Below are 23,378 nucleotides of genomic sequence, written 5' to 3'. Positions count from 1 at the left end.
CTTAACCACTGAGCCACCAGGCCAGCCTTCACACTTACGTATTTTAAAAAGAAAAAACTTTTTTTTTCTTTTGTTTCCTAACTCAGACTACAAATGTAAGGATTTACCTGGAAATTTGAGAAAAATCAAACAGGGCACAAAAGTAGGATACTTATAAGGGAGACCAAGTACTCTTGTGTCAAGAGTCAAAGAAGCCCGATGAAGATCTGACTGATTTGGCCTTAACAGAGGCACTAGTGGAACAAACAGACCTCCTTCTTCTTGCCTCCCTCTGCCCTCAATCCCATAGGCCCATCAAAAGAAAGTGAAAATAAGCAGGGCATTCATTAACAGGTCAGTGTTCATTCTACACACAGCTGTGAAACACTGGTGCACAGAGGAACGGAACCGGAGGAAATTCCAGAAGGGCAGAGAGTAAACAGTCCCTGTTCCACTCCCTGGTTCCCCGTAATTCAGACACACACAGGCTGGAGTCTACCCCAGGCTTAAAGAGAACGCTCTTTCACCTTCCCTTCACAGTAAAGGAAGCCAGAGGCTTCCAGGATTTACTGTTACAATGTCTCCTTGGCTTCCAATCTTAGCCAGAGTCTAACAAGAGAAAGTCTTTTCTACCAAGCTAGCATCTGGTTGTAAACACTGGCATTCTTGGGGATACCAGTGTTGACTCTGCTTCACCCCACGTCCTCTTGGCCCCCACCACTCACACCTTGGCAGGGTCTTCCCAGAACACAGGGTGGAAGGAACAGTCTACCTTGGCCTTGAAACCTCTTCTGTGTGTACGGCTGCTGGGGGTCCAGCCTTAATCATCTCTAAATTAAAGTTCTGGTCTACTGGGAATTGTATTAACTCCTCTAAAAATGAAAATAGCTTCATTTTACGAAGGCAGTTAATAAACTTTTCTTTTTCTTTCTGGTTCATTCATTCAAGAAGCATTTTCTGGGCACCCACCATCTGCCTGAAACTGTGCTAGAAGCTGAATTATATTGAAGAATGAAAACAGACATAGTTTCTGCTTTCAGGAACCTCATCAGTAAGTGGGAGAAACAGAAGCAATTAAAAAATCTCACAAAGAAATGCAAAGTTGCAACTGTGAAATAGATTTCATGTAAGAGAGCTATGGTCCCATGAACGTTGGATATTTGGCCTGGTCAGGAAATCAGGAAAAGTTTCCTGAGGAACTGACAACTCAACTGTGATCTGAAGTTTCAGGCAGATAGCTAGCAGGTTGGGGGGTAGAGTAGAGTGGGGAGGATGACCATTCCAGGCAGAGGAAATGCCATGTGCAAAGGCCCTATGGCACAATTAGCTGCATGCATTCAGGAAACTGAATAACAGGGCTGAAACGAGATGTGATCCAAATGGAGTAGGAAATGGTGTAGGAGTAGGTAGTGGCCAGACATTGCAGATAATGCCTTGTGGGTCCACCATGTTGCAGAGTTTTTCTCTATCCTAAGAGCAGCAGCATGATACTTAAAGGTTTTTAATCAAGGTGTGACAAGATCAGCTTTATGATTTCAAAAATCATTCTGTCTGCAGTAGGGAAAACAGACTGGAAGGAAGTAAGGGTAGATACAGGCAGAGCAGACGGGAGGCCACAGGAAAGGACCAGGGGAGTAGACGTGGAGACGAACGAAGTAGGCAGACTTGTAAAGGTAAAAACCAAGAGAATCTGAAAATAGATTAGCAAAAGGGGTGAGCAAGACAGGCATTGGGGGGTCGGCCCGGTGGTGCAGCAGTTAAGTGCCCATGTTCCGCTTCGGCAGCCTGGGGTTCATCGGTTCGGATCCTGGGTGCGGACATGGCACCACTTGACAAGCCATGCTGTGATAGGCGTCCCATGTATAAAGTAGAGGAAGATGGGCACGGATGTTAGCTCAGGGCCAGCCTTCCTCAGCAAAAAGAGGAGGATTGGAAGCAGATGTTAGCTCAAGGCTAATCTTCCTCAAAAAAAAAAAAAAAAAAAAAAAGAGAGGCGTTGGAATCAAAGATGACTCCTGGGTTTCTAACTTACTTACCTGGGCAAATGAAGGATCTATACATTGAAATATGGAACACTGGAAGAAGACCAAGTCTGAGGAAGAGGTGATGAGTTCAGATTTGGACATGTCGATTTGGCAGCACTTCTGAGATGGCAAGACCATAGTTAGGTATGTGGTATAGAGCTCAGAGGAGAAGTCTAGGATGGAGAGTCAAATCTGTGGGTCACCAGCACATGGTGGTTATGCATAAAGAAGAGGTATGGACTGGAATGTGACCACAGAAGAAGAGGATGGAATGGCAGGAAACTCACAGTTAATAGTCAGATGCAGATGACCTTGCAAAGAAGACAGAGAAGAACAGTCCAAGAGGCAGGAGAAAAATCAGGAAGGATTCCTGAGAAGGCAGGAAAAGCCGGGCTCCGAAGCAAGGATGGAGAGTCTGCCCTTAGATAAGAGAAGGAGGGACAGCTGCCCTCCTACCAAAGGGAAGCAGGAGGGGGGCTTAGGCACACGCATCCTCCTTTCTGTACCTGACAGATTTGTCAATTACAATCATGCTTATTTCTCTTGATTCAGGGTCCCAGTATTCTGTAGCCAAAGCCCATGCAGCTACACACACATTTTTTTACTTAAAGAAAAAAAAAGCGCACATGCATGCACACTTCAAAATTGGCTATTCATCACAGTCATCCATCTAATGAGGTACATCATAGACAAAGAATCTCTTTTGAACCAACTAAGGGCCGCTTTAACACAAGGCCTCAGTTGTCTTGGTAAATCTCACTGTTTGTCAAGCTGTAGCATATTTTTAAAATTTTTAAGTGATCTGGGGGAAATAAATACAGATCCGGGAAAGGTAAGTCTTTAGAGCAAACTGTGAGTTCACGTGAGTTGCTGCTGCCTCGTCATGAGAGCTCCTCTTCCCCCCCAGGAGAGAAAGTCCTGGTCCCCCAATTCCTAGAGGAATCAGGCCCACTTTAACAGCTCCTCCATTCTCTGTGCCCTCAGGGAACCTCAGCCCCACACCACCTCTCCCTGTAGCACAGGATCAAAGCCATGTTTATAAACATGGTAGAGACACACTTTCAATGAACAAACCTCCTTTTCAATGGTCTTTGAATAGCAAAACATAGGAGCCCAGCTAGAAGAGAAATTTTGTGGTTAAGATCCTGCTTTTAAAAAATCAGCAATGTGGAGGAATTAGATGAAGGCAGTCAAAAAACACAAACTTCCAGTTATAGATAAATAAGGACTGGGGATGTAACATGCACCACGGTGACTCTAGTTAACAATGCTGTAGGGTCTATTTGAAAGTTGCTAAGAGAGTAAATCCTAAAAGTTCTCATCACAAGGGAAAAAACACTTTTTTCTTTTTGTATCTATTTGAGAGGATGGATGTTAATTAAACTTACTGTGGTAATCACATTTCACAATAAAAAAAAATTCCCCCTTTTAAAAAAATGGCTTTTTAAAAATTACAATTTCAGATGAGTGAAATATTATGCCAAAATCAAGATTTGGATTAATGATTATGAAGAGTGTATAAGGACATGGAAAATCATTCATACTAAAATGTTAAGTTAAACAAAAGAACATGAAGTTATAGAATGCACTCTATTATTTTAAAACCCTATAAAAATAAGTATGTAAAGAGGCAAAGAAATAAATGAACCACAGAAAAATAATAAGCTGTGTTTGAAGAGTAAGATTATGAACTACAGGTTTTATTTTTTTAACTTCCACTATCTGCATAGTGGACACATTATTTCCTTAATTTCCACATCAGTTAGACATGCATATGGAAGTGTCTACAATGAAATGACATGATGTCTAAGATTTGCTTTCAAATACTCCCCAAAAAAGTGGGGGCCACAGATGAAAGACAACTGGACAAGTACTGATCACTGTTAAAATGGGTAATGGAGGGCCAGCCCCGGTAGCTTAGTGGTTAAGTTCGGTGTGCTCTGCTTCAGTGGCCTGGGTTTGGTTCCTGGGCATGGACCTACACCACTCATCTGTCAGTGGCCATGTTGTAGTGGCAGCTCATATACAAAAAGAGGAAGATTGGCAGTAGATGTTAGCTCACGGCCAATCTTCCTCACCAAAAAAAAAAAAAAAAAAAAAAAAATTTTAATAAAAAAATAGAAAAAATAAAATGAAATGGGTAATGTGTACAGGATGGTTCATTATACTATTCTCTCTACTTTTATTTATGTTTGAAACTTTCCATAATTAAAAGTTTAAAGTTGTTTTCCCATTTTTGCTAAATACTGTCTTCACAATAAATAATATTAAGAAATAAAAAATTACAGAAACATGCTTATTACAAAAAATTCAAATACAGAAAGGCAAAATACGACACCTACCCCATAAACACACACATTCCAAATTCCTTCCCCATGATATAACTCACTGCTGTCAACTCTGTATGAAGTCGCTGTACCTGCAAACACTAGCACAAATACACATATATAAACTACACGTGCAAAACTGACTTCATCCTAGACCCAAAAGGTGTCCTCTTTGATTTTTCACTTAATGCATTCTCCAAATCTTTAAAAATACATACAGAAGCAATCTATCCATTGAGGAATTTAGGGTTTTAGGATGGAAGAAGGGGCAAGTTCAAGGTGAATTCAGTCTTTACTGCAACGTCCCCCCTCTCCAAGAGAATGAATTTGTGTAATATATGCGTAAATAAAAATTAATTAATTAATTGAGAGAGTGAGGGAGGGAAGACACAGACAGCAATATTCTGAGAAACGTGAGCCTTGCTGTCCTGTACATAATAACAGCATCCTCCAGGCCAGGCCTGCCACTGAGGTGCAAATCCCCGCTCTGTCCCTACAGTGGCACTAACTGTGCCATTCGTGTGACTGTGGCATTCTTACTCTGGTCTAGGATCGCTTTCCCTCCCGACATACCACTCTCCTACAAGAATAAGTCTCTTACTCTAAGAAAAATACTCCTAGAATCCTAGAAGACCAAAGGAAAAGGGAAAATAAAACAGTCACATGAGATAAATGAGGCTTGATCTTAATACTATTCCAGCAGCCGCAGCAGCGTCTCCCCTGGGAGAACCTGGGAGCCTGGAATGGACAATCGGGCGGGAGCCTCTTTCAAATAACTGGCGCAAAGCAGAGGCCCAAACATCAGATGAAATGTTTCAGGGTTTTTTTTGGCAAGAGGAAGGAAACAGCTCATATCCAGGCAACGGTCTCATTTTCCTGTCACCGATCTGGGCTCGGTGCAAGGCCACCATTTCATGCCTATAACAGCTGTCGGTTCAGAAGCTGAATGCTACGCAGCTGATTAGAAACAGCATGCGTCCTCCAGGAGATGGCATGACGCCACTGCGGGACAGGCTTAAGAGGAATGGAAGAAGTTTCTAGAACTGTACAAACAGTACAGTCCTACACTACCAACTCAATTTAGAAGTTTTCCAAGTCTTCCTTTAGTAACTTAACCTCTAGACCTGCACTGTCCAACATATGACCACTGAGAACTAGAAACGTGGATGGTCCAGACTGAGAGGTGCTGTGAGGGTAAACCACACACTGGGCTTCAAAGACATGATACAAAAAAAAAAAAAAGTAAAAATCTCCCATTAATAGTTTTCTTTACATTGGTTACATATAAAATAATGACATTTTCAATATATTGGACTAAATAAAATACACTAAAATTAATGTCACCTGTTTTTGTTTTTCCTTTTTTTAACGTGGCTACTAGAAAATTTTAAATAACATGTGTGGCTCACATCATATTTCCGTTGGACAGTGCTGCTCCAGCGCCTCCTCCCTGCCATGTTTGGTCATCATCTCGAGCAGCTCTCTCACGCACCAGACTTGGCTGGCCCCAGGGCCCTTCTCTGTGTAACTTGACTGCACCAAGCTCGTTCCTGCCTCAAAGCTTCCCATATGCTACCCTCTCAGTCTGGAATGCTTTTCTCCTGCCAGCCTGGGCAATCCCTTCTCATCCTTCTGGAGTCCTCCTGTCCTGACATCCCCCGACCCCAGCCTAGGCTAAGTCCTCAGTGATAGACTCCCAAAGCATCCTGCACTTTCCTCCACCACCCATCACAAGCGGAATAGTTTACAGTTATCTGTTTACCATCTGTCTGTTTTCCTCTCTAGATCCTAAATTCCAGGAGGACAGTGATGCTGTCTGCCTTGTCCACTGCTGCATCTCTAGCATCTAGCCGGTGCTCAAAGGCATTTATTCTGTGAACGCTGGTAAATAAACTTCATATCCTTCCCCTGCTCCAGGCAGGTCTCACAATCCTAAGAAAATGTCCCATGGAGAAGAAGGAAATTTCCTCTCACACAAAACCCTGATCTAACATAGAGAAATTATTTTGTCTAAAAAGGAAAAAAGGAAAAGCTGGAAAAAATGTCTTGACCACTTACTATGGACTAATATGAAAAAGGTCACAATATACCTCTAGAAAAAGGGGAATAGCCGCGTCGGCACTCAGGTTTTGAGGGGTGGAATCACTCTTTGCTCAAGTCCGCAATCCCACGAGGTTGACTGACTTCCAAAGCTGATACGCGTACAGAACACTCTAGAGGCGGCGGTAAACCACAGGCTACGCGGAGGCAGCCACGTACAGGGGCAGGGATTCCTGACAGAAAGCTTTTCTTCTTTCTTCAAGTGAGGTTACACAAAGGCAGCTTCTCAGCTGGTGACACAGAGAGCAGGTCTGTTTTAACATTCGTTGCAGGGGCCTGCGTGTTTGCTTTTGAGACGACTCCTGACTAAAAGGACCTTTTCTTTTAAACAGCTCTCCACTGACACTGTAGCCACGAACTGGGTCCGGCTGTAACTCTGAGAAGCTGGGGACGTGGGGTCAGGGGAGGGGGTTGCTTTTGGCTTCTTTGGGAATTCCTTGAGGTTCTGGCTTGGCCATATCTGCCTGAGGTGCAGGATGATGGAAAGCAACACACAGAGAGCTTTTCAGAGACTATTAAAGATGGTTTTTAATCCCAACGCCTGGCATCTTGTGCCAATCAAGAAAACAGTAGTCACTGATGTAACTGCAACAGGATGAGGCAAAATGAAACAAAGGCTTGCATTTGGAGGCTGGCGACGGATTCAGCCCAATGCGTCCCCAGAGTGGGCACCCAGCACCACCCTGGCGCTACCTCTGCCTCAGAGGCGAGCCATGACACTGGCCACAAAAACCTATGTCACAAGAAAAGACCTTCATCCTCACTAATCTAATTAAATATATGTATATATGCACTATATATATTATTTATTTCATATGTAAAATATATTTTATATTATATATGTATATATTAGCATCTTCTCTGTATTCTAGGCATGGGGTGGAGGCATGCACACAAGTAAACAAAAATCAAACAATGCTTGTCCCCACGGAGCTTACATTCTACTTGTAGAGGACAATAAGCGAGATAAATAAATAAAATACATAGTATTATATGGGGATACTGCTAAAAAGAAAATAAAGAAAAGGAAATAGGGATTATTGAGTAGGGAGGTGTTACAATTAAGATAGTCTCTGGTCAAGGTAACATGTTGTCTGACTCCATTTATATGAAATGTCCAGAAAAGGCAAATCTACAGAGACAACGAGCAGACCAGTAGTTGCCAGAGGCCAGGGGTGGGGATGGGAATTAACAGTAAATGGGCAGGAGGGATCTTACTGGGATGATGGGAAAGTTCATGGGGACATTGCACAACTTGGTAAATTTTCTTTTACATCATGGAATTGTACACGTTTTGAAAAAACAGCATGGTCAGGGAAGACCTCTCTGAGGTGACATCTGAGTAGACTGGAAGGGGGTGAGAAAGCAAGCCATGAGGACACATGAGGAAGATTACTTCAGTAAGAAGGTAAGGCCAGCCCAAAGGCCCTAAGGCAAGAGCAACAGTAGGCTAGAAGAACAGAAGGAGGCCTGTGGGCCAGAAGGGGGTTTGGTGAGGGGAGAATGGTTAAGATGAGGTAACAGAGAGGTGACAGGAAGACCAGGGAGGGCCTTTTAGGCAGTTAGGGAAGGACTTTGGTTTTTACTCTCAGTGTGATGGGCAACCACTGGAGGGTCTGATTTATGGTTAGTATTATTCTGGCTGCTGGGTTCAAAAATGCACTGTAGGGAGACACAGGCAGATGCAGGGAGACCAGTGGGGGGCCTCTGCCTCCTAACAGCTGAGAAGTGACAGTGAGTTGAACCCAGGTGATGGCAGCAGTCATGGTGAGCCACGGTCAGATCCTCTGATGCATCTTGAAGGTAATGCGGACAGGACATGCTGACGGACTGGATGTGGGTTGTAACAGGAAGAGTAACGTCAAGGAGGACACCAAGGTTTTTAGTCTGAGTAATAGAGAATCGCCACTGCCTGAAATGGAGGAAGCCATGGGAAAGCAGGAGTTCAGCTTTTAACATGTTAATTCGAGGATGTTAACAATACATCTGGAAATACTGCCTTGGGTTGCCAGGGGAGAGGCCCAGGCTGGGCGTCATAGGCATACAGACCAAATTTAAAGCCATTGAGGTTAAAGATCACAAAAAGAAGGGGTGTAAATTGACAAGTGGATGCAGGACCAAGCCAACTCGGGGTCTCCCAGTGTTTTCAGATTGGCAAGGAGGAAACCAGCAAAAGAGACTGAAGAAGAGTGATCAGCAGACAGACAGAAAGCCAGTTGGGTGTGGTGTCCTGAAAACCAAGTGAAAAAAGTACATCAAGGAGGAGGGATTGTCCATTAGGCAATCTGTAAGGGAACTGAGTAATGGGTGAGAATTGACCACTGGGTTTAGCAACATGAAGGTGACAGGCAACTTTGGTACAAGCACTTACAGCAGGGCATGAGGGCATAGTTTCTCAAGAAGAAAAGGGAGAGGAGAAATGATAAGAGATGCAAACTAAAATAACAGAAATCGATTTCCACCTAACAAACCAGCAGAGTTAAAAAGACTGGCAGTGCCCAATGCCCTTGAGGGTAGGGGAGCAGGTTCACAGGCCCACGCAGGGCAAGTGTGTGAAGTGATCCCAGCTGTGCAGCAGACCCAGGCCATAGGCGTCAAAACCTTGAAACAGGGGCCAGCTCAGTGGCATAGCAGTTAAGATCATGTGCTCAACCTCAGCAGCCTGGGGTTCACCGGTTCGAATCCCAGGCACGGATCTATGCGCCGCTCATCAAGCCATGCTGTGGCGGGCGTCCCACATATAAAAGAGAGGAAGATGGGCACGGATGTTAGCTCAGGACCAATCTTCCTCAGCAAAAGGAGGAGGATTGGTGGCAGATGTTAGCTCAGGGCTGATCTTCCTCAAAACAAAAATAAAAACAACAACAACAACCTTGAAACACACCTACCTTTTGACCCAGCAACTGCATGCCTAGGAGTTTACTCCCCAAAGAGCACAATAATCTTTACAAGAATTTACTAACAAGTCTTGTTTATAATAGCAAAGAAGGAGAAATGGCCAACAATAAAAGAATGGTTATGGGGCTGGCCCCATGGCCGAGTGGTTAAGTTCGCACACTCCACTTCGGCAGCCCAGGGTTTCACCGGTTTGGATCCGGGGTACAGACATGGCACCGTTCATCAGGCCATGCTGAGGCAGCATCCCACATGCCACAACTAGAAGGACCCACAACGAAAAATATGCAACTATGTACCAGGGGGCTTTGGGGAGAAAAAGGAATAAAATCTTTAAAAATAAATACATTAAATAAATAAATAAATAAAAGAATGGTTAAACTATGGTGCATTCACCCCCAAAAAATGCTATTACAGCCATTAAAAATGATCTAGTTTCATTGAGGTGGAAAAAAATGGTGAAAAGAACAAGTTGCAAAGCAATATGGACAATGAGCACCCATTTTGGAAAAAAGGTTATACATATACACATACATACATATATGATTTACATACCAAAAAAAAAGCTTAGCAGATATATAACAAAAGATTAACAGGATTAGCTCTGAATACCAGAATTTCAAGTGATTTTAACCTTCTCCTTCACGGAAAGGCAGGAGATGCAGAGGTTACAGGCAATGCTCTGGGACCAAAAGGCCCAGATTAAATCCCAAATCTGCCACCACATTCTGTGGGGCCTTGGGCAAGTTACATAACATCTGTCTAATTCCTCATCAAAGGGGCTGGCAATACAATCTACCTCATGGGGACAGAGGAGGACTGAGTAAGAGTGTGTGTGTGTGTGTGTGTGTGCATGTATATAATTCAGAATAATGCCTGATACATACTACGCACTCAGAACGGTTTTTGTCTTTCTTTCAATTAGCATGGAAATAACAACAATAATAAAAATAATAATATTTTCAGTTTTAGGAGCAGGCATTGCTTTTATAAAAATCAGGAAAAAAATTGCTAATATTTTCAATTTTCGGAGCAAGACAAAATTTCTCAGAAATTTCCTGTAAGCATTCCACGAGATAGAAATAACTAGGGCTTGTAGTTTAACAGGTTCATAAAAATAATTGGCTCTGCAGGACTGGTGTGGCCATGTCTACCATCAGGCCTATTCAAGGCACTGGAGTTTGCAGCTATGTCCTAAAGAATATCTCCCCATCAGCTTACAGACTGTCACATACTGCCTTTCACTTTTGTTCCTTGCCCAGCTCCTCCTCAGAAAGAAATCATGAACAATTTTTCAAATTTAAATTTAAAATTGTTTTTAACTGTAGAGCAACTTTTTCATTTTCTCTCTTCTTCCTCTGACTCAAGTTCCAAGGATCCGTAGTTTTATTTATTTTTCAGTTGAAAACTGGAAAAACAGCACTGTGTTTACTTTAAAATAATTGCATGCACTGTCTGTCAGGCGTGCCTCCTTGAGACGTACAGCCCACCCACCAGAACGCTCCGTCCTTATGGAAGCGCGAGGGAGGTGGTGCACCCCTCATGACTGGCCTATCTGTTCTTCGAACGTAAAGTACCATAACAACCCTCCGCTTATAAGATTTTTAAATAAACAGAGAGTTGTTTGTTTTCTTTCTTTTTCTTTTTTTTAATTTGGGAGACACACGCAGGGAAAGAAAAGAGACATACATAGAAAACAGCATGAGCAGGGGGCTTTTCGAAGTCTACTTTATTTTTCGCAGTGGTATGGGTACAGCAATTCTTCTATGTATTGTAGAACTGAGGAAATGAGTGAATGTATGGATGATGTTGAGAGCCAGAGTTCTCACATGGCAAGGAGGAAGGTTAGGAAGAATCCTCTGGGGTTCAATTAGAATTGAAGGTTTCAGTAAGAACGCATGGTGTTTAATATACAGACACTGAAATAGATATTTACATGTCTGTGTGTATGTGTGACATGGGTGTGTGTGTACATGTGCACAGATAGATGAACAGACAGACATAAAATCTGTCAGGAAAAATGAAGGCTCAAGAGCCAAGAAAGTTTTAAAGCACAAGAGCAGTGAGAAGAGATATGTCCAATCTGATGTTGACATTCCCTTCAATGAAAACAGTGAGAATATATAAAACCCATTAGGAAAAATACAACCACATCCTTATCCTACATCACATACCAAAATAAAATCCAGATTTTTTTTTTAAATTGGCACCTGAGCTAACAACTGTTGCCAATCTTCTTTTTTTTTCCTTCTTCTTCTTCTCCCCAAAGCCCCCAGTAAATAGTTGTATATTCTAGTTGTGAGTGCCTCTGGTTGTGCTACGTGGGACGCCACCTCAGCATGGCCTGACGAGTGGTGCCATGTCCGCACCCAGGATCAGAACGGGCAAATCCCTGGGCTGCTGAAGCAGAGCGCGTGAACTTAACCACTCGGCCACGTGGCCAGCCCCAATCCAGATTGATTAAAGAGGTAAATGTTTAAAAACTAAATAAAGAAAACCATCACAAGTGTTGGTATAAGGAAGGTATCTAATTTCATTTTTTCCCAAGTGGTAGCTTGGTGGTTCTCGGACTTGAGTGTGCATAGAAATCCCTGGAGGGTTTGTTAAAACAGACTGCTGGGCCCACCTCCAGAGATTCTCATTCTGCGGGTCTGGGACAGGGCCTCAGAGTTTACATTTCTAACATGTTTCCAGGTGATGCCCTTGCTGCTAGTCTGGGGAACCACACTTTGAAAACCACTGGGTTAGCTGATGGTCATTCTGTACTGATTTTAAATGCCATCTTTATCATATAGTAAATTCTATCTACATTGGATAATGGCTGGAAAAAAATAAATGATGAGGACATGTCAAAAGGTTGGAGGAGCAAGCTTGAAGAGGCGTCCACTGGCCAAACCAGGGATTATTCGAGCATCAAAATAATGGCAGTAATAAATGATAACCCACTGAACAAAAGAAGAATCCATGAGTTGGGACTGATGATATATACATACATGCATATATAAAGGAAAAGGAAAAGCTCTTTCCTGCAGTAGTATGCCAACTAATAAATGTAGAAGGAATGATAAAATTGGAAAAAAATTTTTTGCAACCATCACAGTAATAACTGATTCAGACAAAAATCATTAAGGAACATTAATAAATGCAAAAAGTAGTAGGTGAAGTTGTGATGAGGAACAGATATTTACATAGTCTCAAAGTATCTCCCCATAAATTACTTTTTAATTATACAGAGAAAATAGTAATTTTACAGTGGAGAAATCTGGCAGACATCACCTTAACCAAATGATCAAAGTTAACATCATCAATAATGAAACAAGCCAAGTCATGTGCCTCCTGACATGACACACTGAGAAGGGCACAACATAAATTCTGGAGTGTTCCTGCAAAAAAATGTATACCTTGAATCTAATCATGAGGAGACATCAGACGAAGCCAAATTGAGGGGATTCTACAAAAAGACTGGCCTTTGCCCGGTGGTGTAGCAGTTAAGTTCACATGCTCTGCTTTGGCAGCCCAGGGTTCAGATTCCAGGTGCAGACCTACGCACCGTTTGTCAAGTCATGCTGGGGAAGGTGTCCCACATATAAAGTAGAGGAAGATGGGCATATAAAGTAGAGGAAGAGGAGGATGTTAGCTCAGGGCCAATATTCGTTGGCAAAAAGAGGAGGATAGGCAGCAGATGTTAGCTCAGGGCTGAGCTTCCTCAAAAAAAAAAAAAAAAACGACTGGTCTTGTTTTCTTCAATAATGACAGTGTCACGTAAGACAAAAACAGGCTTTGGAACTGATCCCTGATTTAGAGAGACATGACGACTAAATGAAATGTATAATGTTACATAGGATCTTGGACCGGGGGAAAAATTCACTTTAAGGGTATTATTGCAGCAAATGGAAAATCTGAATTAAATAACAATACTGTAAAAAATTTTAACTTCTTGATTTGGTGAATTGTATACTGGTTATGTAAGAAAATATTCTTCTTAAAAAACAGACACAGGGGCTGGCCCGGTGGCACAGCGGTTAAGTGTGCACATTCCGCTTTGGCAGCCCGGGGTTTGCTAGTTCAGATCCCGGGTGCAGACATGGCACCGCTTGGCAAGCCATGCTGTGGTAGGAGTCCCACATATAAAGTAGAGGAAGATGGGCATGGATGTTAGCTCAGGGCCAGTCTTCCTCAGCAAAAAAAGAGGAGGATTGGCAGCAGTTAGCTCAGGGCTAATCTTCCTCAAAAAAAAAAAAGACAAATATTTCAGGATGAAGAAGCACAAGGTTCTTCTTGTATTTCTCTACAGAAAGTTAGAAAACTTTTCATTCACGTATGTATAGAAAATTATTACACATGTATGTATAGACAGAAACAATGCTAAAGCAAGTGTATCAAAATATTAACAGTTGGGTGAAGGGTATAGGGGAGTTCTTTGTCCTATTCTTGTTTCTGAATTTGAAATTATTTTAAAATAAAGACTTTTACAAAATCCACTTCAAGCTACATTTCCCTCCTTGAGAGCAGGACAATCTGGTCATGCCAAGGTCTGCAGTGTTAATGAGGCCGGCTGCAGCAGAGGAGCACTGCAAGAGAAAATTGAGTCTTGGATCCTACCTGCTACCAATTTACACAGAAATCAAGATCATCGAGTGGGTGGGTACGGACAAAACATACACTGATAACTTTCGAAGTTGGGTGAAGGAGATTATGTTTGAAAATTCCCCTAATAAAAAGGTTTTTAAAAAAGTCAACATCCAACCTCAAAATCTGGCTTCCACACAGAGATGACAAGAGCTATCCCTAAGAGCCAAACCAGCATTTGGCCAAGTCTTCTTTGCAGCCATAGCCAGGTCAATGCCCTCACAGAAAGTCAGCCAAGGCTGACCATTATGCAACTGCAGGACTTGAGTAAAACCCTCCACCACTGCATCTGTCTGCCAGGGGGAGGCAGAAAAACAGCCAGCTAAGTTTCCCAGTCAACTTCCAGGTCGACCAAGGGGAAAACAAGGGAGCAAATGAAAGAACAAATTATGTCTCATGGAACAGAAAAACGCCAGGTAGGGCAACCACAACCCACCAGGCCCTTTCCCAGGACAAGTGGTTTCAGGAAGGGCAGGCTACAATGACAAAAGTCACCGAACAACTGTGGCCCACTACCCTTCGTAACCATATTCTTATTTAGACACCACTCTGGAAACATCTCCAGCCCAGCAGCTCCCCAAGGAGCACAGGCACCAAGACCATGGTGCTGAACCGTCCCGTTAACGACAGCCTTCCCACTCCACTCCCCCAGAGCTTTTGCCTTTGTCAACTCTTAGAATTCTCTCTTGGAACAACCTCAGATCTGCCTCCCATTTAGGCAAGGAGGTCCCACATCAAGAAACAGGGTCTCTGTTGTCCATCTCTGGAATTCGAACCTCCCAATTTTGGGGAAGAAAGCGAGCAGAGGAGACAGAATTACCATTACTACTACTATTGGTATTTATACAGGCCTTACTGTGTCAGTTCCTGATTTAGCTCATTTAATCTCAAAACAATATTTTACAGATAAGGAAACAGAAGCACAGGGAGGTTAAGTGACTGTCCAGCTGGTGGAATCAGGAGTCAAACCCAGGTCGTCTGACTCGAGAGTCTACGTGTTCTTACCTACTTCTCTATACGACACATTTGTAATCACCAAAAACAGCCTTGCTCTAAATAGAAATCTTTATGAAACGTGACTGAAATATTCTATATATCAGCTATGCCATTGTTATCCTAGAAGATTTGCTTTTCTAAGAAAAAGCAGCCCTCTGCCCTATTACAATCCACATTTTCCATCAGATTCAGATCCAATGTGCCTCACTACTCAACCCAGCTGGTGTCAGCAAGAGCAGTAGGGGCTGCAGCCACTGCCAAAACGACACAAGCCCTGGGAAACACAGAAATCATCCTCCTGGATCACTCTGGGCTCACAGAGAAAATCACAATAGCAATTACAAACAATGAGCAGAACACAGCAAAACGCACGGCATGGCAAATTGGCTCGACACTAAAAAACTGACAGCCTCTACTACAGCTAAAACATCCACCCTATGAACCAAGGCCCCTAGATATGTACACACTCAATAGAAATGCATGTATGTGTCCTCTAAAATACACACATAAGAATGCTCATAGCAGCTTTGCTCACTATACCCAAAAACTGGAAACATCCCAAATGTCCACCAACAGCCGAATGAACAAATGAATTGTAGTATATTCATATAATAGGATACCACACCCCCCCCAAATCTATTATTACATGCAAAAGCATGGATGAATCTCACAGATATGATGATGGGCCAGGCATAAGACAACATACTATATGATGTCATTGACACGAAATTCAAGAAAAGGCAAAACTAATCAATAGTGAAAGAAGTCAGAATAGTGGTTTATCTCAGGGTGGGGCAAGGAGAAACTGACTGGAAAGGACACAGGGAACCTTCTGGGGACCCGGAAATGTTCTCTATCTTGATTGGAGTGGTGATTACACAGATGTGGACATATGTAAATATTCATTAAGCTGTATCACTTAAGGTTTGTGCACTTTCCTTTGAAAGAAAAAAATCTGAATGCCCAAAGAAAGAAAAATCAAAGGCAAGTTCAAGCAAGAATGTTTTCATCATTAAACAAGAAAGGAAAATAAATCCACTAAGCTTTCAACTCAAAAAGCTATAAATGACTGACTGATTGAATGAATAAATAAATAAAACAGATCTAAGGACAAATTGTTTAAAAAAGTTAATAAAGTTAAAAATGGAAATTAATATTAGAAAACATGGTATAATTGATAAATAAGTCCAAGAAGTTGTCCTGTGGAAAATAAATTAAAAACCAAAAGCTAAAATAAAAATATTTATGATAGTCAAGAAAAAATTTAAGAAAAAACATACATAGCAAAAATTCTAAATGAGAAAGATTAGAAACATTTTTTTAAATGAGAATGCTATTTAAAATCTTTATACTACAAAATTTGAAAAATCTCCTGAAACAATTTTCTCAGAAAATACCAATTAACAAAACTGATGCAAGATGAATCAGAAAAGCTGAACAAACCAATCACTATGGGGGGAAAAAACTAAAAAAGTCACCAAAGAATTATTTCAAAGCAAGCAGCCAGACCCAGTTGGTTTTATGGGTGAGCTCTTTCCTGCACTCAGGGAACAGATAACTCCCATGTTATAGAGTCTGTTCCCCAAGCTGGAAAGTGCTTCGATTTACTTTATAAAATTAGCTTAGCCTCAATTCCAAAGATGACAAAAATAGTACAAAACAACAGACAAATGTCCCTTATGAATATAGATGGAAAACCCTCAAATAAAATATTACAAGGAATTCTAACAAAATTTTCAAGGAATAATCTAACATGAGCATTAGGTATATTCTAGAAATTCTGAGATTGTTACTATTAGGAAATAAATATAATAAATTGAAAGAAGAAAAATCATTTAATTATTTGATGGTTGCTTAAAATATATTTGATAAAAATTCAACCTCCTTACTGATTTTTTTTAAAAACAACAACGATTAATAAACCAAAAAGACAGGTTATTAAAAACCAACTTTACACTTAGAGAAGAATCACCAGAAGCCTGGCTATTAGACAGGGCAGGATGCCCACTTCATCACCACTAACACAGGAAGTTGTATGTAAACCAACTAACGAGAAAAAGAAGCATAATTAGCTCCTAATATGAGCAAAATTATCAATCTGAGAAACCACATAAATATCTACCAAGAAAACCTGAAAGAATCTATTGAAAAACCTATACTAAGAATTCAGCGGATGGAAACTAGATCTTTGGTGGTGAACACAATGCGGTCTATACAGAAGCCGAAATATAATAACGTACACTTGAAATTTATATAATGTTATAAACCAAAAAAAAAAAGAATCAGCAACTGACTGATTATAAAAGAAAATGCAGAAACTAATAGTCATATACCAACAACACCAAGTTAGAAAATATAATAGGAAAAGGGTCTACTGAAAATAATATCAAAACTATTTTAAAACTTAAAAGAATCTATCTAAAGATAACTTCAAAATGATTTGAATGAATTTAGACACATTCCATGTTCCTGGGTAGGAAAAATCAGTATGGAAATTCCCCATAAAGGAACTTTACATATGACAAGATTCCAATAAAATCTCAAAGGATTGAGGGGACGAGAGTAGGAAGAGAGGAGAACCTCACAAAATAATTTCCAAATTCACATGCTGATGTCGTATATGCAAAGAAAAGAAGGAGGAAGATTTTGCAAAGAAGAGAAACTTGAACTGTCAGATATTAAAACATACTGTAATGTTACAAAGCTAAGAGAGAGTGATTTTAAAAGGTTAACAAAACAACAGATGAAATGGAAAGTCCCCCAACAGGCCGAAGTATACATATGTTTTTAATATGTCCTGAAGGTAGCAACTTAAATCATTGGGGATATAGAGGGATTATTCAATAAGTAGTGCTAAAGCAATCAGGAAAATTAAATTAGTTCCCTATTCACCCTGTACACAAAAACAAATTTGCTTGGATGAAGAATTAAATGTGAAAAATAAAATCACAATGAACTAAGAAAAAATAGAGGTGACTATTTATCTGATCTCAGAATAGGGAAAGCCTTTCAAGGTATAAAAGAAAAAGATCGAAAGTATACAGGGTGACAGATTTGCCCACAAAAAGTTAAAACATCTGTTTGGAAAAAAGGAAAAAAAGCCTACAAAATTAAAATGCAAATGAAAAACTGGAAAAACATTTACAAATTATAAGACAAAGAATAACAGCCTTAACATCTAAGAAGCTCTATCAAAACCAAGAGAAAAATGTACACTTCAATATAAAAATGAGCAAAGAACAATAACTAGGCAATAAACACACTTGAAAAACATTCAGTCTCCTTCAATAAATCACAGCATAAAAAAAGGTGAGGCGGAACTGCGGGGACTTTAGAGATAGAACAACCAGATGCAATGAGTGGACCCCGTCCGAATCCAGGTTCAAGCCTCTGAGACAAATGGTGAAACTGAATATGAACTGAGTATTAAGTGATAATAAAGAATTCATGTTATTATTGCTAGGTGTGCTAATGGTAATGGTAATTCTGTAAGAAAATGTCCCTTTTTTACCAGATGCATGCTGAAGAATCTAGGATAAAATGTTGAGACATCTGTAATTTACTTTCTTTTTCTTTTTTTTTCTTTTTCCTCCCCAAAGCCCTAGTACAATAGGTGTATATCCTAGTTGTAAACCCTTCTAGATCTTCCATGTGTGACACTGCCAAAGCATGGCTTGATGAGTGGTGTGTAGGTCTGCGCCCAGGATGCGAACCGGTGAACCCTGGGCCACGAAGTGGAGTGCACAAACTTAACCACTATGCCACTGCACCAGCCCCTGTAATTTACTTTAAAATACTACAGCCAAAAAAGAAATAGATGAAGCAAGTCTGGCATAATGTTAATTATCAAATAGGCAAATATATACATATTTTTTTTTAGAAGTAAATTCAATAAATGCCAAGGTGCAACAGAAACCAGCAATCTCAGCCACTGTTGACGGGACAGTAAATGAGTCAAATTTTTCTGGAGGGTAACCTGATAATATGTGTCAAAAACCTTGAAAAATGTTTAAACTCAGCAAGGGCATATTCAATAATTTATCGTTAAGTAAATTTCAACAAAGGATACAAGGATATTTACTTAAGCTTACCATAGTATTATTGGAGACTGTGAAATACTGAAAACTACCCAAATGTTTAACCTTAAAAGTTTTTCACATAGCCATCTGCCAAGCAATTATCAACAACTGAATTTTGGAAGCATAATTAAAGCTATATTGATATATTTTATGGTACAGCAGCTATGGAAAAGTGTGGCAGTTCCTCAAAAACTTAAAAACAGAATTACCATATGACCCAGCAATTCTCCTTCTGGGTGTACATCCACAAGAGCTGAGAGCAGGGACTCGAAGGGGTATTTGTAGCCCTGTGTTCACAACAGGCAAAAAGCAGAAGCAACCCAAGCGCTGCTGGCCGATGAATGGATAAACAAAATGTGGTCCTGTATCCATACAATGGAATGTTACTCAGCCTTTAAAAAGGAGATTCTGATACATGCTACGACATGAATGGGCCTTGAAGACATCAAGCTGAGTGACATAAGCCAGACATAGAAGGGCTAATACTGTGTGATTCCACCCTCGTGAGGCACTAAAGTAGTCAGATTCATCGAGACGGAAAAGAGAATGGTGAGGGGTTGAGGGAAGGAGGGAGGGAGTGGGGAGCTGCTGTTTAATGGGGACAGAGTTTGAGTTTGAGAAGATGAAAAAGTTCTGAAGACGGATGGTGGTGATGGTTGCACAACAATATGAATGTATTTAATGCCGTCAATTTGAATACTTAAAAAAATGTTTAGGATGGTAAATTTGATGTTATGTATATTTTATCACAATTATAAATAAATATTGATACATTTTAAAGACAAAAAGGCATGTTGTGAAATACTATGTTTGTGTATGATCTCAATTGTTTCATTGACATCTTCAATATTAATATATATTTGCACACAGGAAAAAAAGCTCAGAAAGGTATACATCAGGGCCAGCCCCAGTGGCCTAGTGGTTAAGTTCAGTGTGCTCTGCTTTGGCAGCCCAGGTTCGGTTCCCAGGCACACATCTACACCATTCGTCTGTCAGTGGCCATGCTGTGGTGGCAGCACACATACAAAAAGAGGAAGATTGGCAACAGATGTTAACTCAGGGTGAATCTTCCTCAGCAAAAACAAAAAAGAAAAAAAAAGAAAGGTATATATCAAAATGTTAACAATAATTATCATTAGGTGCTGTGCTTACAGGAGAATTTTAGTGTCTTTGTGCATCTGTGTGCTTTTCTGTAACTTATAATTTTTCTACGATTAACTTTATGATCAAAAGCAAAGTATAATGACGGGGCAAATGAAGAAGAAACAAAAAGGACACCGATGTTGGCAGCTGATCCTAATGTGAGGATGCCCACGAGCATATTTCCAAATGACATAATAAATATCATCCTCCTTAAGAATCAGATCATAAAAGGCAGGCTAGAGTTTGGGGAAAAAAGACCGACTCAGAAGACAGAGCATGAGGCAGTTCCCTGCAGAATTAAAATAGAGGCACATCCCTGGTTTTAAACAATTCCCAAAACCAGAGTGGCTTCACCACATCTCTGTGTGCCCAGAAGAAAGGACAAGACCAGGGGACTCTCAGTACCACCCGTCTGAAAGGACAGGCTTGAACCAATGCAGCACTCTCCCTGGGACGCAACACTCCCACCCCTACATCTCTCTCAGGCTAAATCCACTTACAGAAAATATTTTCTAGACAGCAGATATCAAGAGAAAAAGGAGCCTTTCTTTCTGTGGCAGTCCCTAACCACATATGGTCCTGCTCTGAATAGAGGCTTTATGAGGGAGGGTCCAGATACCACAGCCACGGTTATGCCATTGACCACAAACAGCAATAACTAGACATCAGGATTTAGATTTCCCTGCAGCAGAGGCACCCTAAATACTCATGACAGAGCTTCCATCACATTCCAACATCCAGTAAATGTTTATTGAACGCCTACTAAGCAAAGGGCACTATTTGCAACACCATCCCACACAGACACAGAGACACACACACAGACACAGACACACACACATACACACACACACACACACACACACGCAGCTCCTTTGTTCCGCTCAAGGGCTCAGACCAGGAAAGTAATGATTCAGGCTGGAGGTATCTGACCGTTTGATTCTACATGTCACGCTGGATCAGGAAAAGAGGGGCAGAGGCAGAGGGAAAGTATTCGTCCTGAGTAAGGATCAACCAGACACATCACTGCATCCACCACCAGAGCCCTGGACGAAGGGGACTGAATTCCACAATGGAAGCAGAGAGGAGCTCTCAGCCTTCCTAAACCTCCACGGACGGCATCCCTGAGGGGCAGGGTCATTGCAGCCCCCGGTCCTGGAGGAAACGGCATCACCAGGTCTACCCATGCTGGTTAACAGAAATCCACGCCTTCAAATTCTTCTCCCCACCCCTACAAACGATCCACGTCAGCTACCACTTCATCATACGTACTTTTGCCCCCATTGTTCTTCAGGACATTGGAGAGGTTGACAGAGGCGGTGCCTAGCAGTTCATTTCTCAAGGTATGGCAGCTCCAGACCTTCAGATCTAAATGACTCTGGGCCGTAACGTTCCTGGAAAACAAACACTTGATTCATCATATCCAAGCAGATCAGTCGTTCCTATAACTTATAAGAAAACAAGCTATTCTGCTGACATCTTGGAGTGGGGAAAAATCCCAAACAGGAAGATACTCACATCTACCCTTTCCCCGACAAGGCTGACGCTGTAACCATCTAGCTAATAATGAATGCTCTGTGAGCTCAGTGATGTAGAAACACCTGAAGAGAGGTGTCTCGGGTACCAAAGCAGAAGAGTTAGAGGCTTTGCGGGAAACCTGATCTCCCACAGCCCCCTTGGAGCGCCTTCTCTCCCCCATGTTGCTGCACTCAAAGAGAAGGGACTTTCTCTTACAAAATGATGATCTCATTCCAGAGAAGCTCGGAGCTCCCAATTCGCTTCCCAGTCTTCTTCGTCTCACTGGGGAGTCCATCCACAGCCACTTCCACAAACGAGTTAATTCGAGGTTGACGATTATGCACCTTGGGCTTTGCTGACACCACTGGACGGGAAAGAAAGAAAAAGTCAAGGATGAGTCAGAGGGTTCCCAGACGCCCCCCTGTGGCAGATGTTCTTGCTCCTTTTTGCTGTTTCTTTTAAAATACAAATGTTTTTCCTGATCTAAAAACAACTTATTTTTAAAAAATGTGAGGATACAAAAAAAACATGAAGCATAGGAAAAAAAATCACTCCTAACCTGAAAACACTGGGATAATTATTGTTAAGATGTTGGTAAATCCAGATTTTCCAGACTCTCATCTTTTATTTCCCAATTCTTCGAAAATTCTTCTCCCACCTAATCAATTCTAAATGCCTGCAATATAAGCCCGTTGTGTAGACATGCCATAATTCAGTTAACTGTTCTTTCACGAGGAGATTGCTTCCAGTTTTTTGCTCTGGGAAAATGACCACAAACGTAGATATTTACACGTATTTCTAAGTAGAATATGAACCTTTTTTTTTTAATTGGCCCTGAACTAACATCTGTTGCCAATCTTTTTTTCCTTCTTCTTTTCCCCAAAGCCCCTACGTAGTTGTATATTCTAGTTGTAGGTCCCTCTAGTTGTACTACATGGAGCGCCACCTCAGCGTGGCTTGATGAGCGGTGCGAGATCCATGCCCAGGATCCGAACTGGCGAAACTCCGGGCCGCCGAAGTGGGGCACACAAACTTAACCACTCGGCCACGGGGGCCAGGCCCCAGGATATGAACATTTTTTAAAGTTCTTATAACTGCTTAATCTGTTCCAAAAGGGTAAACCCATACAGACACCCACCAGTGCTATAGGAATATATCCATTTCACCAAACACTGCATTGCAATGAGTACTATGTTTTTCACTTTTTTCAAATCACATAGTTAAAAAAAAATACTCCAAAGATAATAGCTAAGATTGAGTGAGCACTTATTACAGACACTATGCTATGCACAAATTATCTAACTGAATCCTCACAACAAACCCAGGAGGCAAGGAATATGTCACCACTGCGTTCTACCCAGGAGGAAACTGGCTTGGGGAAGCTAGGTCATTGCCCCAGGCTACATAGCCAGGGAGCTTCGAGCCAGGATGTGCACCCGGGCAGCCTGCCTCCACAGCATGCTGTATGTCATTACCAGACTTTGCTTATTTGTTCTAATGCTTTTCTTCAATTACTAGTGAGGGTGAATATTTTTTCCATGTGCTTGTTAACCATCTGCATTTCCTCTTCTGTTCATATCCTTCATGTGGCAGCATTTCTGATGTTCATTTGGCACCAGCAAACTAGGAACTCAGAGCACAAGCTAAGCAAGCATATGCCCAGGGCTAGAGAAGCATCGCTTACAGCATAT

At 41.3% G+C, this 23,378-nt stretch overlaps 1 protein-coding gene across 5 annotated transcripts in view; it reads right to left on the bottom strand.

Moving 5' to 3' along the window:
* The window catches only part of WWP2 (WW domain containing E3 ubiquitin protein ligase 2), a 136,561-nt gene that overhangs the window by 85,446 nt on the left and 27,737 nt on the right, over positions 1-23,378 (bottom strand). For all 5 annotated transcript variants that reach the window (XR_011498992.1, XR_011498993.1, XM_044760996.2 and 2 more), the window contains 2 exons: positions 21,904-22,051; positions 21,442-21,563 (listed from right to left, as the gene is read on the bottom strand). Coding sequence is in view for 3 of the 5 variants with exons in the window: in XM_044760996.2 (XP_044616931.1) it covers positions 21,442-21,563; positions 21,904-22,051 (270 nt within the window). In the remaining 2 variants the exon portion in view is untranslated. The remainder of the gene's footprint in view (positions 1-21,441; positions 21,564-21,903; positions 22,052-23,378) is intronic.

This window comes from Equus asinus, chromosome 28, assembly GCF_041296235.1.
Source record: "Equus asinus isolate D_3611 breed Donkey chromosome 28, EquAss-T2T_v2, whole genome shotgun sequence".
Lineage (NCBI taxonomy): Eukaryota > Metazoa > Chordata > Mammalia > Perissodactyla > Equidae > Equus > Equus asinus.
This window is presented reverse-complemented; position numbering and strand designations above follow the sequence as displayed.